Consider the following 19268-nt stretch of genomic DNA (forward strand, 5'->3'; position numbering starts at 1 on the left):
CTATTTCCCCATGTTTATCTCTCCCCCCTCCCTTCCCCCAACTGTTCCTCAGACGTTCTTGTCAACTGCTGGAAATGGCCCACCTTTATTATCACTACAAAAGGTTCCCCCCCGCCCCCTCCGCCGCTGGTAATAGCTCACCTTACCTGATCACTCTCTTTACAGTGTGCATGGTAACACCCATTGTTTCATGTTCTCTGTGTATATAAATCTCCCCACTGTATTTTCCACTGAATGCATCCGATGAAGTGAGCTGTAGCTCACAAAAGCTTATGCTCAAATAAATGTGTTAGTCTCTAAGGTGCCACAAGTCCTCCTTTTCTTTTTTCTGATTTCAGTGTGGATGTCAGTTCTGGCATCCAGCATGCTAAATGAAAACGGTAGTCCTTGTTCTAAAGAGATGTACGTGTTCAAGTCTTCAGTACGTTGTCTGTCTGCTGTGCTTTACATTTAGTGTGCCATCATAGTTTAAAAACTAAGACTCTCTGCTGTGTGGAAGGATTCATAAGTTTTATGGGGAAAAAATGTAAGACGTGGGACTGTTCTATGGCAAAAAAAGAACCTTGGGAACTCCTTTTTTTTAGTCTCATAGGCGTCTTCAATTTTAGTTTGTAATCACGTTTTTGTGGGTCTTTCCAACTGTCTTAAAATTGACGCAGTCTTGGGTGTAGATAGTCTTAGAAAAACATAGTTTAAGGGAAACCAAGCTTTGTATCTTGCAAGACTAAATTTTTTTTTGTTCTGAGCTTTGGGTCTGTGCAGAGACGCCAGTTTGACCACAATGAATTGATGCAGGCTACGTTTTTAGGACTAACAGGCCTTCAGCCAGGCCTCTATGTGTGTGTGTGTGTACGTGTGCATGTGTGTTCCATCCCCCCCATCCAATGCAGTATCCTGGGTTTTTTTTAGCAATTTGTAAATATTGAGTGTACTATGATGAATTCTAATTAGCTGACTCCCAAAAGCTGACCATCTCTTCCTAGAAGTCCTGCAAGGGAGCTAAGAAGCGATTGTGTTGTACTATGTATTAATTAGTGTAAGCTACAGTAGGTAGCAGTAGTGCAGCTAAAACTGCAGTGATGGAAACATCTGCTTCATGCATTCTCTCAAATTTTCTGCATAGGGGTCGAATGTCTGTTCAGGTGTTCTTTGTTCTGCGTTATACTGTTTTTAAGAAGATAGGAAATGCCCAAGAAGCCTGTTTAAATCATCCCCACTTTCGGTTGTCAGTTGTACCTCTTAACTCCTCCCATCCAGCTTTTATTTTACTGTTATCTACTTCAGTGGTTCTCAACCAGGGGTACATGTACTCTTGGCGGTACTTAGAGGTCTTCCGGGGGTACATAAACTCATCTAGATATTTGCCTAGTTTTACAGCAGGCTGCAAAAAAGCACTAGCAAAGTCAATACAAATTAAAATTTCTTTCAGACAATGCCTTGTTTATATTGCTCTATATACTATACACTGAAATGTAAGTACAGTATTTATATTCCAGTTGATTTATTTTATAATTATATGGTCAAAATGAGAACATAAGCAATTTTTCAGTAATAGTGTACTGTGACAGTTTTGTATTTTTATGTCTGATTTTGTAAGCAAGTAGTTTTTAAGTGAGGTGAAACTTCAGGGTACACAAGACAAATCAGACTCTACAAGGGGTACAGTAGTCTGGAAAGGTTGAGAACCACTAGTTCTACTTGGTGCTTGTAGTGAAAGAATTTTAGTTACCTTGCAGTAAACTGTGATACATATAATTTATTTTTAGGCAATTCAAGCTATTTGCTCTAGATCACTAGAGTATATAACAGTTCATTTAAAAAAAAACTGATAAAATAAAATAAGGAAAAATAGACGATTTCAGTAGTGAAATTAAAACTTCCATATTGTCCTATTCCCTAGAGCATCCACCAACCTTATTAGAGAAGGTAATGGTGGGAAAGGAGAGTGTAAGGATTACCACTGTCTCTGAGTTCCTTTCTGCTACTAGAAAGCAATTCTGAACTTGGAACATTTCTTAAATGTAAATCCAATCAGTGTTTGAATACTAACACACAGGAATTTCAAAGTAGAATTGTTTCCAGGTGTAGGAAATGGTGATTTGTCTGCTAGTGCTTTTTTTATAAAGCATTTTGGTCACTGTTTGACTTTGGGGATATCTTATTATGTTGGGAACGCCCAGTGCTCTTGTCTTTTCTATTCCAGTCATAACAGGTTACATTTTTGCAATAACACAGAAAATGGAACTGCAATTTTCAATTATTTTTTAGGGGTTGTTTTCTAACATACCGCTGGGATTACCTAGTGGTATCTGACATTGGCTTCACTCTACACATATCTACTGTCCACGTATCTATCTGGTTATAAGATTTACTGTAGTGAAATGGTAGTCTAATTTTTTTTTACTCTTCTCATTGTCCCAACCCCTCCCCTTGCAGAAAGCTCCAGGTGATGTTTCTCGCCCTATTCTCATCCAGATAGCAGAATCAGCCTACAGGTTTGCCCTGGGTTCAATTGCTGGAGGTTAGTCATGGATAAGTGCAAGAATTTGCATCTTTCTGTCTTTCTTTCTCCTGTTTAAGTGTAGGAAGATAAAGCCTTGCCTATCTTTCTTTTTGAGCCATAACTCTGAGAGAGAATTAGAGCAGGGGGAACCTGTTGTATAATTTCTTCTGTACTGGCAAGTGATCCGAGATTTACAGGTGTTTTTTCTGCCTGGCTTGTCACCAGACTGGTTTCATAAGAGACAGGCTAATGATGAGGAAGGGCTATGATATGCACTTTTAATTAAAATGGACTGTGACTCCCCTTTACTGAACCAGCTTATATTGTAGATGAAAAAGACACAAGTGATTATTGAGATATAAGCATAGAATGTGTTTAAAAAAAATAAAACGGATGCAGAAAAACACTTTTCCACACATCAAATTTTATTTGCAGCTGTTGGAGCTACTGCAGTGTATCCAATTGATCTGGTGAAAACTCGAATGCAAAACCAGCGCTCTACCGGGTCATTTGTGGGAGAACTTATGTACAAAAACAGCTTTGATTGCTTTAAGAAAGTGCTGCGTTATGAAGGCTTCTTTGGACTGTACAGAGGTCAGTTTCCAAATGTCATATATAATATATAATAAACTAAAAAAAATTTTCTGCCAACCTGAATTCCTCAGTCTCTGTTGTTGGGGCTTGAATAAAAAGGGAAAAAACTAATATTCTGGGCCTGGTTTATGCTTGTGTCGTCTAAATGTCTTTGATCAGACTTGTTGCTCCTAATATTAAGTCACAACTCTCTTCTAGGTCAGGGGTCTGTGAACTTTTTCATAGTACAAAGCACATCTTAATTGAGAAATTATCTTGGGGGCCTCTTCCTCTCTTCATTCACAATGTCGTGGACCACGTCCCCTCCCATCTGCAATTGTATAGCACTGCTGTGGCAACTACAGCAATTGCTGACAGGGAAAACTTAGCATTAGAAAAGCTTTGATGTCCTTTTGCAGTCTTTAGTATGATGAGCATCTTGTAATTTTTGACAAAAGTTAATCAAACCATCTACTTCTGCTCTTCATTTTATTGTACCCTCCCATCTGTTAAGTTTCTTTTGGCTGAAAACAAGAAGGAAAGTCAATACCATGTGAACAGCTAGCTCTTCTTGGACCATCAGCATGTGCTTGACTGATCACATGTTGTCCACGGAATAGAGTTGGTCATCTTTTATGTACACCAGCCCCTGTTATCTTGCCAGCCATGGCTCCAATTCAGAACCCAAGAGACTGCTGGGTTCAAGTATTGACACAAAAAGAAAAAACATCAACAATATTACTTCAGGTTATGGATAGGTTGTCACAGATAATTATAAACTGATACACGTGACTGCAGTTTTTCCAGTGGTGGCACACAGGTAAAGTAAATTACTCTTCTTCTGGAATCAGACATATTAAGTACACTACCAGAGGTAGTTTATGCTCCTCTGACACATATCAGTGAAGATTCGACTTTCATTTCCTATTTTGCCCTCATACAAACCTGGATTGAAGCTGATTTTGGATATCTTTTTAGAGTAAGCATACGTGACACTGTAGTGACTGAACATAATTTCTGAAAACAACTGTTGTTTTTGGTCTGACTTCCCGTAAGAAATTCAACCTGAGGCACAAATGAAGCATAGACAATTTCAGTCCAGCAGATTACAGTTTGACAAAGTTATAAGCAACAGAAAACAGAGTTATAATACAAAGTGTTAGACAACTGTAATAATAGTTTACAGTGGTGATGTAGACTTGAGGAAGAGCTTTGTGCAGCTTGAAACCTTGTACCTTCTTCCAACAGAAGTTGGTCCAATAAATACCAATAAAAACCTACCTTGTCTCAACCTTAATAATAGGTGTTGCTACTCACTCTCCCTGTAACGCAGTGCTCCCTGAGGCATGCCCCCCTAAGGGGTGTGAAGGAACTTTCGGGGAGGGGGGTGCGACGGGGCCTGGGACAACACCCATGGGGTGGCAGGGAGGGAGTGCCATCCAGTTGCAGCTCCATCCCCAGCCATGGTTCCGCCCGCCCTCATTTCCTCTCCATCCGAAGGCCAGCTCTGCCTCTAGCCCCAGCTCCTCCCCCACCCCCAGTTCTGCCCCCACTCCACCTCAGCCCATGCTCCTCTGCTGAGGAATCCTGGGCTGTGCAGTAATGGAAGGGGAGCATGGACAGATTCATTACTTGTGTGCGGTGGGAGCACAGCAGGAAAAGTTTGGGCGCCACCGCTGTAATGTGTGCTTTTTATTATTGGATGTTGGTTGACTAATTCCTCTATAGACACAGATTATGTAGATTAAACACAATGGATATTTAATGACTAGGTAGCTAAATGTGCTATGAGTTTTTTGATCAAGCCTAGTAATTTAGTAAAGAATGGTGACAGATATTTTCTTCTTGCTAGGGGTTTCTAGCAACCAAAACCTTAGAAAATGCCCAACTATTAGATGAAAAATATAATTTAATTTCCTAGTGTACAGCTGCTTTACCTGCGTTTCCGAAATAGCAAATTGGTGCCATCAGGATGCCATGAGAATTCCATTATATCTTCTTCTGACAAATTGTATAAACCGCTCTAACACAGAGAGAATTTCAAATTGGGGAAATCAGACATGTCCTGCATAAAGATAAACTCCTTTTGCTCATCACGTTGTTTGTACATTGTCCTGTGTTGCTCCTTTTGCCAGTTTTCAGGCAAGTAATACTGGGTTTATGAGCTTCCTCGACCATAGCCCATCATCTCTGTTATCTTGAAGTAGATTCTGAAACGGTGAATTTGCAATCAGTTTGACAGTGTTAATGCCCTAAACACAGGATTATGATCTCATTTCAGGCTTAAACAGGAGAAGAAACTGGATTATTTTGAACAACACAGTCATTGTAGAGGCAATTTGCTGGCAAAGTAAACTGCATTTGTACAAATGCTTTGTTTGAAGTTTGCCGTGGTGTAACTTCCCTTTTTAAAGATGAATATAGATGGAATTTATTAAAGAATTTGGAACTCCCTCTAGCTACTTGCAATGGCTGTTGGGCTGCTACCTGATTGCCAGGTGTATGACAAAAGTACACTGGGAAAATTTGGCAGCTGAGGGGAGGTTGAAGAGGTTCCAGTTAGGTTTGGATGCTGAGGGGGGATGACAAGAATTTGAGGGACGAATTTACAGATTAGTACATTCACCTGCTATATAGCACTATGCTTACTTTGACAGAAAAACTTCCCATGTCACTTCATGTTGCTGTCTGTAGTTCCCTGTAAATTCAGTATTTAAGGTTAAAGTAGCACATATGTCCCACTGTTCAATAACTGAGGCTCTTTATGATAATATGCAGCGCTCAGAGCCATGTTTGTTAGCAGTGGAAACTTCAGTAATCTGAAGAACTCTGTTAACAGTGCAATTATTCAGAATTGAGATAGTTGGGCATTAGATACTCTGTGCACTGCAGTGTCAGACAAGTAAGCAGGTCTTCCAGACCCTACTTTGGATATTTTTTAAACAGATCACATTTTTCCATTCACTGGAGCAAACAGAGATTTTTTTATTTCCACTCCAATTTTTAAAAGAGCAGAAATACCATATCTTAAACCACCAATCTCAGATAAGGATAAATTACACCATCTTGTGGATGTAAAGAGAGCATTAAATTTTCTTTAAAGAGAGTTCAGTTCTCAGGGTAATTGGGATGGTGTCACTTGGAAGGCACCTACATGACAGTGATTATGGGCACAATATAAACACTGGTACATACTTTTTGTAACTTTCTAAGGTGCCAATGTGGAAATACCCCTTCTACTGAGGTGAGGGGAGAGACCTGGGATCTTTGACCAAATGATAGGGACTTTATTTTTCTCTTAATTCCAAAGATGACCCCTCCAGTGCCACAATACCCCCCAACACTTCATGATCTATAGACTTTAATCATGCCTTTTGGTCACCATATGAATTTACATGTGTCTCATACTACTAATGAAATGGGATCTCTGTGATAGAAACTTCATTTTCTGGAAACTTGCAATTGGGTACTAATTTATGGAGTGGTAGTACTCTCATATTGTCTGTTTTCCTGTGTAAATCATGTAAGAGGAAAGTTTGCCGTGTTCAATTATCAACTCTGCATTGTGTGTCATAGGGGTTTCAAGCATTTTTCATAGATGGAGCAACAAGTCGTCCCACTTACTCACTGTTTGTGTGGTATAGTTAGCTGATACTAAAAAAATAAAAATAAAGCATGGTGTGAAACCAAGATCTGATCATCCACAGAAACCTATAATATATTTTTGATTAATAAGACCTGTCTCCCCCACTACTGAAATGAAGCAGAAACAGTTTATAGTGCTGATTTGATATATACTGATTTGAAATTTTTTTCTCTGATTCCATAAGCTTTTAATTTAATTTGTAATACTACTTTTTTTTACCATATCCATCTTTGCCTTCTTTCAGAGCCCTAGTATAATGCGAGGTCAGAAACCTAATATGTGCATAGATTATATGGGGAAACTACTATTAAGTAGCATTTCTCTTTATTATATATAATATTTTATAGGTGGCACACACAGCAACACGTCTAATTAAAATTGCCTAAGTATTCTCATACTATGAAGGGTTTTGGGTTTTTTAGATGTTTTATAATTTTCACTTTTTGGGTTGAAACTTCCTCTCTCAGGTAAATTTTTGTGGAAAGCTTGAGTGAAAACAATTCAGTTGGGTTTTTTGAGTGCAGAAGAAGGCAGATGGGAAGAAATGACTTTTGCCAGGATAAACACATTTTTGCTTTTTTTTTTTTAAGTACCTTTACTACCTTGAACAATTGGGATAGAAAAAATATGGCAAAGTGACCGTTCCCAAATCTGTCCAGTGAAAATCAGTTCCATTTGTCCCAATTATAAGGGTTCCAAAAATTGGACACTGAATATATACAATTTCTTTAAATTAACGATCTCCCAATATTTTGTCACTGCACATCTATCAGAGTCAATGGGAATTTTTCTCTTGATTTCATTGGGCTTGAGATGGAGTGTGTGAAGTGTGCATGCACTGTCGTTATATCCAGGAAAGGTCCAGATGTACTCTGTTTATGCTGATGTAAATTCAGATTTACTTTATATTTATAAAGTGATGATTGCAAATAGAATTAGGTCCAAAATAAGACATGGATTGTTAGAATTCAGTCTTATTCAGTATGTGTCCCTGCCTCATTCATTGTGCACAACTGGCTGAATGAGGCGGGGTCCTGTGGAACAAGTAGTCATTCATTACATGATCACACATTGTCAGAGTGTATTTGCAAAGAACACAGAGTTAAGGTTGCACATGCAACTAGAACTAATTGAAAATATTCAAAATTTAAAATTCTTCAGCCAAATGTGGACAATTTGCCTTCACAAAATTTTCCCATTTTTTTGGCTAGCTGTACATGCATTTGCACCATTGGAATTTTCTTTCGTTTGACTGTTGAACAATGTAATTGTAATGCTGTTTTAACATAATTGTTTTGTGTGAAGACATGTACGTGTGTGTGCTTGTTATGATGCACATAATTAATAAATACCCGACTATTTCTTGACATGCAGAATATAGTTTGACTGCTTCTGAAACAGCAAGCCAAACGATACTGTTCTCAGGAAATGTCAATAGCAACCAGAAAAGCTGGAGGGTTGGAGCAAGACAGAAAAGAAAAAATATCTCTGGGTCAGATTAATGTATTTTTCATCCTATTTGTCATCCAAACATCCAGTTTGGTGGCAAAAAAGCCCTTTGGCAAGCAGGCTCCTTAGACATAGAACTATAGTTGTAGCCTCTTCACCCAAACATGAGAATTGCAAATGTTAGATTTAGTGTAATTTACCCAGAAGTACTGTGTACATTACTGAAATACTTCAGGCCTGCTCCTGCAACTCTTGCTCACAGGGTTACTTCTCACGTATGTAAATAGTGCTGTAAATCACACTCCCTTTTCACTGTGCACAGTGCTGCACTTGAAATCCCCATATCCCTTCTGTAAGGTTTTGTAACTTCTTTAGATCATTTCAGCTGAACTTTTACAAAAATAGATTGTTCACTTTAATTCAACAAGGCTGTGCTGACTAGAGACTCTCAGTTCCAACTGTATAGTGCAGCTCAGTTAAGAGAAATCAGAAATTCCACATACTGGTATCTAAATAATATAACTTCCAGTGTCTAAGCTTCGAGAATTAGCGCTCTAGACAAAGTGCTCGACTTAAGAATGCAGTTGTACATGTTTGGCTGTTTTGCATTACTTTCTTTCATATCCCCTTAGGTCATTCCACCTTATGCTATTGTTTCATGCCAGCAAAATGCTTTATTCTCTTGATTTCTGAAATGCAGATAACTTGTTTCACACTGCCGAATTACCTTAACTTTTGTCTGAAGAAATAACAGAACAAATTTTGATGTGTAGAGAAGAATACAGTATTATTTTGGTAAACCTGCCTTGGTATATAAATTTCTTAAATCACTAATATTAGTTTAAGTGCAAAGTAACTAAAATATGGATAGGAAGTTGCTTTGACTTCATGTGGCAGTAAGAAGTTTGTTCTTGAAATGGAATGTTTAAGTACTCATTAAATGTAATAGCAGAAAATTGCCTAAAAAATTGCCCTCGTTTCTGTGTGGTGATCTTTGCATATAGCCGTTGATTTGTTTAGCTAATACGAAGTTATTTAATACATTTAAGCTCTCTTTGTGTGTTTACAGGTCTTTTACCACAATTATTGGGAGTAGCCCCAGAGAAGGCCATAAAACTTACTGTAAGTCTGAAAGTGGGGGTTCTAGCCTTTAGCCATCATTTGTATGTCTGAATTTCCAATGAGGAGACGTAGAGTTTTTGTGCTTTAGTGTGTTAGAATATATTCCATGTTTTTTGTTAGATGAGGTTTTACTTCCAAAGGGTATGGCAATTGCTCAGATCTCAACCATGGGCACTGCAAGTGGTGTACAAGCAGCATACTTGTATTTCTGAAAAGGGGCTGATTAAACCTATCATTTGGGGGCTTGATTCAAAATGTACAAAGTCTCCCTAACCCACTAGTTTTACTCCTCTGTTTGTTTTGAAGTAGCCCAGGCCTTGATTTTGTTTCTTCTCACAAAGGAATAAGATTTTTTTTCCCCCACAGCAGTTGTTTAATTCCTAGATTAATATAAAAGAATGCTGGCAACAATGGAACTCTGATATGAAAGGAACCTGTTTGCATGTATTCCTATTATGTACATTACTTGCTCTTTAGCTCACGTAATTTTAGATTTTCTGAATATTTTGAAGGCATTAAAGAATTTCTCATTATAAACTAATCATAATGCATTGTTTATACACAAAAGCCAGTGATAATGTTTCTTTTTCATTAAGCTAACATTGCTATAAGATGTATTGTATCTCGAAATCCAATTTTAAAACAGCTTTCAGTTACCATTTTGGAGACTCTTATGGAAACTTATGATTATTTCATATATCTTTAAAATAATATGTTGATTTGAAAGAACAGTACTACAGTCAGCTTTACAATATTTCATATATTACATAAGATTTTATTTAATATCTATGACTGGCACCTTGATAGATGTAACATCTGGATTTATTTGCATTTTTAATTGCACTAAATTTGTAATTACTATGTGCTTCTCACTCCTTATTTACCAGCTTTCATAAATCCTTGTTTTTAAGGTTAATGATTTTGTGAGAGACAAATTTATGAACAAAGATCGTTCTGTCCCACTGGCAGCAGAAATTCTTGCTGGCAGCTGTGTAAGTATCTTCTTTACATTTCCTACTTTTGGGAGAGATTAAAATATACTATATAACATTAAATTTTGTGGACTAAGGTTTCTGTTTAACCACAGATCCAGTACAAGGACAGAATCTACTAGAGCAACTCAATTCTTTCCTAGATAGTCCCATTCTTGATGTGGAAGGGTAAACATTTGTATGATTCTTGCCTTTTAACTAATTTGTGTAATTCTTCACATCTTAGAATTGTTTCCTTAATAAAGGCACGTTGGCTGCAGCTTATGTCCTAAATAGGATTCATGCTAACCTTTCCAGAAGTTAATAATTAGTGCATTATTTCATTGTGGCACCCACTGTGCAATGTCACTTTTTTCCTGATGTTATATTGCGCCCACTAATTTTCACTTTTTGCAGTGATACTGGCTTTGTAAATGGCAAACACTACTCATGCTTCCTTGCGTTCATAGGAGACGTAGGCTGTGTAATGTTAACTACTGCATAATGCATTCCTGAATGTAGGCTGTATTTAAAACCCACCATAGTTTAGAAGACTGTTTTTCTTGCACAGAATAATATCTTATGCAGAATGAGATACAGGTTATTCATTATTTTACACTTTAGTTCTATCTAGTCATACTATATCTCACTTTATCTGGTGTATTGATTTTGTTCAAGCGAATATAAATACTTTAAGTAAAATGAACTCTTGTTCAAAGACTAGTGCACTTTAAAGATAAAGAACACTGTTTATTTAAACTAGCTTTGATCACTGGGGCAGAGCAGTGCTGGTATATTTTCAATCTAACTTAGTTTCTGCTGTCATAAGACAAATGAGGTCACATTTTAAAGCAGTTTCTATCTGTGCTGAAAATTATGTTGAACAACTTAAAAACAAATAATTCTATCTTAACATCAGTAGTGCAGAGATTCATGCTGTATGTGCTTGCAAAGAGCACATTATGATTATCGGAGCCTCAGGGTGCAGTTGTTTGAATGTAGTACAGACTGAGAAGTCCCGGCTTTCTGTAATTCTCATGGGATGAGGCAGGATTTGGCTGCTGTCTGACTACTGCTTCTGTTTGATCACTGACCTGTCGCAGACTGCCAGGTAGGATCCCCTTGTTCTGTAACTTTAGGAGCGTTCAAAAAAAAAAAAAAAAAAAAAAAAAAAGAATGTGGGCCTTTAAAGACCCAAATAAAAGCACACACTGACTGAAGGGAAAATGCAATAAAGTACTTGTGGATACAGAAATGTTTCCCCCTCCCATTTAGAACATTTTTAGTTGTGTGCATATGTCATATAGAATTCAGTGCATCTTTTCAACATGAAAATGCACTAAATTAGCCTGATTTGTTTTATTGGCAGATTTGAATTTTTTTATATAGTGCAGGTAACACTAGTTCTTTCACTGTAACCTATCATTTATGAGACTGCTGCAGCAAGCCTTTTTCAATAGTTCATTGTAAACTAAGGATCTGCTTTAAGAGGAAGATTGCTTGGGACCTATTTTAAATGTGCTGTAAATGTTGGATTATCCCAGTTGGTATTTGAAATATAAAGTTAATTGAGATTCTGCATAAAGTTCTGGTAGGAGATGTGGTGGCAGAGTGCCTTGAGTTTTCCTTAATTCAAGTGTTTCACTTAAGGATACAGTTTAGTGCCAGGTAGATAGGTTGTGACTTGTATTATCTTCCTGCAGGTGGTCTCATTTTTTTGTATTTGTGCATCCCCTTCAAATTTACAGCACAGATTGTCTTTAGAAGTGATGCTAGTTGTTGGCTTCAATGGGAGCAGAGAGTTCTTTGGAAAAGTCCACCCTTGTCTTTTATGTCTACTTAAAACATTGATAATCCCCCATGTGGGAGGCAAGTAGACAGTGGTATATAGCGTGTCAAGACTCTTACAGCTTTTTTTTAATCATTATCCTACAGAAGTTTACAGGATTCCAAGAATATCAGAATTGATCCTAAATTAGAGCAGCCAATTAAGATGAATTTTGTAGGGGAAAGCTGTCAGACCAGCTTTCCACTCCCCATGCTCAGATCTCAGCTACAAATGGGTGATAAATTTACATTTAAAAATATTGGTCACCTTCTCTGATCTCCTAGGTCTGAAATATTTGATTAAGCAGGAACGTCTACACTTTTTCATGTAATAAACTTGGGTATTTATTTTTTATTCCAGCTCTGAGCACAGTGGGAGGACCAAGCAGCTCTGTAGATATATTTGTCTCTTTGGTAATACAAAGGGCTTTCAAGGGTTCAGTATCACATGAGCAGTTCCACTCTGCTGTTCGCCCAACCATTGCTAGGCGTTGACTTTTAAGTCCCTGGGGAGCTCACCTTGCATCATAATTACTGAGAATTAGTACACATGGCTGACTTTTGCACTTGTAACCAAAGCTGCTTGTTTCATTGAACAAGCCTTTTTCTGTTTTGTAAACTGTTTTCTCCCCTGCAAAAAAATGCAGAAAGATCTTTGCTTCATGACCTCATGGTATTTAGTTCAGCTAACAGCCTGTTTCATAGCTTTTATTATGTGAAGATGAAAGTGGTAGTTTGTCTAAAATTAAAAGAAAATAAAAAAAATTCCTAGAACACAATTAAAAGAGAACTGTAACCTTTATAGATTATTTTGATACAGTGGTTTAAGGAGAGTTGAAGTGTAAATCACTCTGTTGAATCAGAAGTGCTAAATTTTGCTTCCTCACTTATAAGGAATTTTATTATTATAAGATCAAACTGTTGCCATTATTTATTATGATTTATTAATATATATTTAATGCAGTAATTTTCCTGGTGCTTCTCAGCCATGAAGAGATATGGTCCTTACCTATTTGGTACTCCTAACTTCATTTGTGGTTTTTGAGAATTCTTTGTAGTCCCTTACACTATTATAATAGTACAAATCTTCATTTCCAAGATGTAGTAAAGTGTCCAGTGATACGGTGGGCCTGGAATTCAGATCTTCTAAAGACTTATGCAGAAAATATAGGTTAGTTTCCTCAACTTTAAAAATGCAAAAACATGTTACACGAAATTGTCCTAATATTATGGCTACCTGCAAGGAGACCATAATAAAAGGGTGAGTTTATGGCTAGGTGCAGGGTGACAGAGGCTGAGCTCCTTTTGTAGTAGTCATATGCTTAAGGCTTCCAAAAGAAAACATTTTTCTTCCCAACTTTCAAGTTATTTCACATTGGTAACTGTTCCAGTGAAAGCTACTGGCGTCTGAGGCCATCCTGCTTTAATGATACATACCACAGTATTGACTGAAAGGAAAAGGGGGACCAACAAAATGTAGAAAGCCAATTTTATTTTGAAAAATGGTTATTCATATTGCACATAGCCACTTAGGGCTGTTACTGGTTAAGACATTAAATAATTTTTTTGATACAGTAACACGAATCATTGTCTCATTTGGATCATAATCACAGAGTAAAAACTCCAGTTGCATTGTGATTTAAAGTAAGACTGACTTTTTAAGAAGACGTCTGTGTCATAAAACGTTGGGATGAATATTCTGCTTGCTTGCATAAATATTAGTTTTTTTTGTAAATGAAGTGGTGGCAAAATGAGTAACTTGTGTTAATTCTGGAAGTAGGAGCAGACATTTAAGTTGCTGAAAATAAAATATATATAAAAAATACAAACAGTTGGTCACTGGATTGTTAGCAAGAGTAGGAAAAATAAGCAGTATGACTTAGAATAAATGCCTATACAAAATCTCTAAACACCCATATAAATCAGTAGCCTGAAACTTTGTAAGAAACATTACAAAGCAAAATGTTGTTCTTCCCTTAATGTGCAAGTACATACAGTGTTTCCCAACACAGCATCTGTGTCTCCTCACTATTAGCTGATTTTAAATCATGTAGCACAGTACGATTACAGCTCCCGTACAGACTTGTTTTTATTTAAGTTGTTGAGATAGATTTAGCTATATATTTCTAGAGGTTTTATGTTTATAGTAATAAAGCTGAGACATACTAGACCTGCATGGATAATCCCAACTCTCCCATGGAACGTAAAAATTAGATGTTATAGAATTTTAGGGTTTGCTTAACTAGAAAGTGTGCAAAATTCTTGTCAACAATAGTGTATAAAAGGTAAATGCACTAACATTCCATGGAAGTTGTGATAAATAATCAATCCCACTGCAAATTCTTAATACTGTTACTTACAAAGTTGCTTTTGTTTTTGAAGGTAATAAAGGTCAGTCTAGTGGTGTCCTGTGAGTTGTGTTCTCTCTCTAGCATATTGTAATCAAGGCACAGAGCTAGAGAATTACAACTGCCAGAACCTTCTTGGATGTCTTGCCTGCAAGAATCCAGAAACTCTTACAAGATTGTAGACTAAAGGAAACTGGAGGTGCCATTTCTGTTTTCCGTGTGCAGAAACTTACAACTGATAAATTTATTATATTTGGCTGAGAAATCTAGGTTATGGATAAAAAGAAACTCAGAGCTATATGCCAGGAAAAAAAATGTGTGTCAGAGAGAAAATAGAACAGCCTCATTCTTGTTAATGCTAAAAGTTCTCATAAGTGTATTAAGGTTGTTAGAGAAATAATGGTGTTCTTTATGATTGCTGATATTAACTTTGAAAGGAAACTGAGTACACTTTTTTGAACTCTTTAACAGATTAACTCTAAGAGGTCTATTCTCCCATCGATACATGCATATAACTTCCATTAGTGTCAATGGGAGTTGCACATGCATATAAAAACCCAAGATTCACTTTTCTGGTTTAAGGAGGAACTGGGGAAGATCCAACTTTATTTTCATTGCCAATTGAAATTAAAGCTGCCTATTTATTTATTTGCTTAAAAATCCCTTAATTTACATTTAGCTGTTAAGTGTATGGCCTTCTTCTATGACTTATTGTGTGTGAATACATTTTAACTATATATTTAAAACATTAACCTCTGGTACATATATCTAGATCTAGACTCCAATTTAATTTGAGAGGTACTATTTGGTAAAGCCAGATGTGCTTTAAAACCGTTACATTTGAATTGTTTCCAATTAATTGTTCATCCAACCTTAGTTTTAGGTGTTGTGTTGAAGAGTGGTGGCAGTATAAAGTAACATAATATTCTATCCAGGTAATTGTAGCAGAAAGTCCTCTTATAAGAGAGGGAGAGACTGTGGTATATATTTATCCATCTACCCTTCAGACTAGATGAGGAATTCCAAGCCACCTTTCCTTGTAGTTTTGGATTTTTCTCCCACCAGTTCACTGAATCTTTCACCCACCCTTATTTGTTTAAAATTACCTTTCTTAAAGTATATAGGGCATGTTCATGTACACACACAAAATACCTGTTCCAAGTGATGATTTCTCTGCAGTATATATACTCTTATTTTAGGCTTGTTCATTTAATGTATATTTTACAGATCATAAAACAATCGGGGGGAGGGGCAGCATGGTTTTAAAGTTAGATTTTCCAAAACCTAAAGCATACAATCTTTTTGGACTATAAAATCCAATTTTTTCATTGAATGTGCTTAATGTTCTGCACATTTTAAATATTTAAAACATTGTTTTACTACTATATTGTGAAAGTTTATTGTATTGACATGATATTTTATAAACCCAAAAATATAATTTGTTTTAAATTACCTTTATCTGCATTGCACTTTCCAATCCTCCTTTTAAAGGAAGCTGAAATTTTTAGTGTTAACCAGTACAGGTCCAAAAACCTAAAATCTTAAATCCAAATCAGGAATTCGGATCCAATTATCTAATAGAAACGGGAAGATACTTATGTGATAATACCAAGAAATAATGGATTATAGTTTTAATACAGCTACCATGCCTTAAGGCATGGAAGGTCTGTAAATCATTAAATGATACCACTAGTAGTCAAAATAGACAAAAGTACAGCAGGCAGAGCCAGATGTTAACATATTTGACAGGGCTGTAACTTAATTGCTTTTATAACACCAATCAAGTAGGCTCCACTTCGATTTCTTGGCTAGCCTTCTGAAGAACAGTTTTACCTGTAAAGTGGAAAATAGCAAATCTACTGTTTTTCCATTGCAGAACTGGTCAGAGCTTTGTAAATAAACCACCGTTTTCTGTTTAGCCGTGTTGTTAAAAAATGAGGGTGAAGACATCTCAGCAACTTGTATCTATTTGACTCAGAAATTATTCAAGCAGGACTAACTTCAATTCTGTTTATGGATTGTTTAATGTGAATGTCTGAGGGAGCATGTTCCCCAGTTTTTGCTACATATGGACACTGAGGAAGCTTTAAGTGTTCGAGATTGCAGTGTGGCAACTTTGCCGTATAGACTATCCAAACTAAAAACCTTTAACCAGAATTGGAATAACTACCCCTCAAAGGAGCGACAGACTGGGAAAATGCGACCTGTCATTATGAGTCTGGCTCCTTTGCTGGGCTTATCAATGTCCAGTCATAAGCAGAGTGAGCCAAGTGGTGGTGATCACAGGTGTATTGCACATTTTCAGTGGCAAATGTACATGTACTGCATACAATGCCCATTGCTGGAGAATGCTATCCACACCCCTCTATAGATAGTACAACCAGGAAGAGGGTGAGCAGTAGTTGGTGAAAGAGTAGAGCTCTCCACCTTCCTACCAGTCAGGAGATACGTGGATCATCCTTCTCAGCAACTGGGAAGGGACAAAGAAGTCAAGTCAAGAGCTGACTGTTCTGGGTATCTCCCCTAGAGCTGGTTGAAAAATAGAAAAAGAACTTTATGAAAAAAAGTGAAGCAACTTCCATTTTAAATTATTTGAAATGGCTCCTTCTTCCCCCCTCCAAAATTAACTCCTCTTTTTAGCCAAAACTTTATCAAAATGGTTATCAAGACTTTTCATCTACTGAGCTTCTGGATTTTCAATAATCAGTTTACTGAAAAATCCTGCTTTTCAGTAAATGAAATATTTTGATAAAAATGTAGATTAAAATGTGAAAAATTAGTGGAATTTTTAAAAAAATCATTAAATCTTTCATTTTTAAAAAGACACTTTTCAAATAATAAACTTTTTGTCTGAAATTTTTGAACAAGCTGTTCTCACCAAAATACTTCCCCTCAAGTGCTCTTATGAAAATGTGTCTTGAAGTCTATCTGGCCTCCTAGCTGGTTGGCACAATTTTCAAGCGTGGGTTTCAGTAATCTGGGACAGAGCTGACTTCTCCAAAACCCTGTAGATAGGAAAGGAGATGCCCAGTGTAAGGGCATGTATAGCGATCCTCTTTTGATTTTTTTGGTATTTGTGAAACAGGACTTTTGAAGAGACTAAGGTTGTTTTAAGACCCTGGACTGGGATTCGGTACATCTTAGGTTGAGTGTCTGGTTTTGTCTGCGTTACCGCGGGCAAATCACATAATCTGTTGCCCATATATGAAATGAGGATGATGCTTCTTCCTTTCTCTCTTTGTGTATCTTGTCTATTTAGTTTCTTATCTTCCTCAGGGAAGGGATCTTCTTTACTATGTGTTTGTACAAGGTACGGATGGGATATATATATATATGCAGTGTGTGTGTGTATATATCTGTGTGTATGTATATATAAATAAAAACAATGGTTGCCATTAAAAAGGCAGTACTGATTCTCATTTACTGCATTATTTCTCCATCCTTATAATAGGAAATTACTACTATACCCTAGGCAACACTGTGCAATAACTATTGAGAAATTTTGACATATTTCTTATAGCTACCAGCATAGGACCCCTCTGATAGGCCATACTAGTTACAAAATAATATTTTGATCCAGAGTGATTTAACCTCTGTATTTTGGTAGTGCCTGAAGGCCACAACCATTGTGTGGAGCAACATAATAAATGACAGTCCCTGCACCAAAGAGCTTTATGTCTAAAACCAAGACAGGAGAATGGAACACATGAGCAGTCCAGGGTGGAGGTTGAGGAAGGGGGTAACAAATAACTATAATATGATATGCACAATTGTTAGCTGGTCCATAGTAGTGATCACAACTCTCCACAAGCTTTGGTTGTACTTTCCTGCATGCATTACAGAAGAGGTGAGTTTTGAGGAGGCACTTGAAGGAGGAAAAAGTGACAATAGATATCCAGCCAGCTGTAAAGTGTAAGCAATCTCCAAATACCCTTTGCCGAGAGTAGAGTGTAAAAGAGATCATGGGTTGGAGATGATGGAGGTCAGAGCAGTTAAAATTACATTTCACAATTACTGAAAAAATCTGTGGAAGGAGAAATCTTCATTTGGGCAAGGGGTCATTTAAATTCACACCACGTACAAATCCACAGAACTTGCTTCCTGAAGTTAAGCTTGAATTTACACTTGATCTTTTCAATGAGTTCCTAGCAATTTCCACTTGTGAAGAAGGGTCTCAGTTAGTCCATAGGTGTAAAAAACTCCAGTTACACTAAGACATGAAGTTCCCATTCTTTTTAATGTGGCGGTGATGAAATCCTACTTATGATTGTAAAATACTTACAGCACAGCTAGGTGACTTTTGACCTAAGTAGTCAAGTATAAAACAGACAAGTTGCTTCTTACATTGATGTGTAGTTAAAGTGGTGTGTATTGAGTTAATATTTTTTCCATGGGGTGGAACCCCATTTTCTTGTAAACAAAAGAAAAATACATAGACTTTTTCCACTCTTCCTTTTCCACCCAGAGAAGCAGAGTGAAATTAGGAGAAGGGGTATGATAGATGCATCTAGACTACTGTACAAGGCTATACTGCCATTTAGAGGTGGTCTGATAATGTCATAAACTCCAAGATCAGAGTAGTGTCACTTATGGGGAACTGTAAAGAGGAAAACATTAACTTATATTTTTTTAAAAGTGCAATTTTTTTATATTGTGCCCATATATGAAGGCACGTTAATCATTTTATAGTCATCATGGTTTGTACAGTTGTGTGTTATGTATAATTCTTGGATGATGGACATATTCAACTTTTAGTCTCATGCCTTCCATCAAATAGAGAGTATAAACATTAATATATTATCATTAAAAACCACTCAAATTGTAAGTTT

At 36.8% G+C, this 19268-nt stretch overlaps 1 protein-coding gene across 2 annotated transcripts in view; it reads left to right on the forward strand.

Moving 5' to 3' along the window:
• Positions 1-19268, forward strand: part of SLC25A13 (solute carrier family 25 member 13) — a 131793-nt gene that overhangs the window by 89663 nt on the left and 22862 nt on the right. For both annotated transcript variants that reach the window (XM_073333879.1, XM_073333880.1), the window contains 4 exons: positions 2437-2521; positions 2939-3097; positions 9241-9293; positions 10205-10285. In XM_073333879.1, coding sequence (XP_073189980.1) covers positions 2437-2521; positions 2939-3097; positions 9241-9293; positions 10205-10285 — 378 coding nt within the window. The remainder of the gene's footprint in view (positions 1-2436; positions 2522-2938; positions 3098-9240; positions 9294-10204; positions 10286-19268) is intronic.

This window comes from Lepidochelys kempii, chromosome 2 (genome assembly GCF_965140265.1).
Source record: "Lepidochelys kempii isolate rLepKem1 chromosome 2, rLepKem1.hap2, whole genome shotgun sequence".
In the NCBI taxonomy this organism is placed as follows: Eukaryota; Metazoa; Chordata; order Testudines; family Cheloniidae; genus Lepidochelys; species Lepidochelys kempii.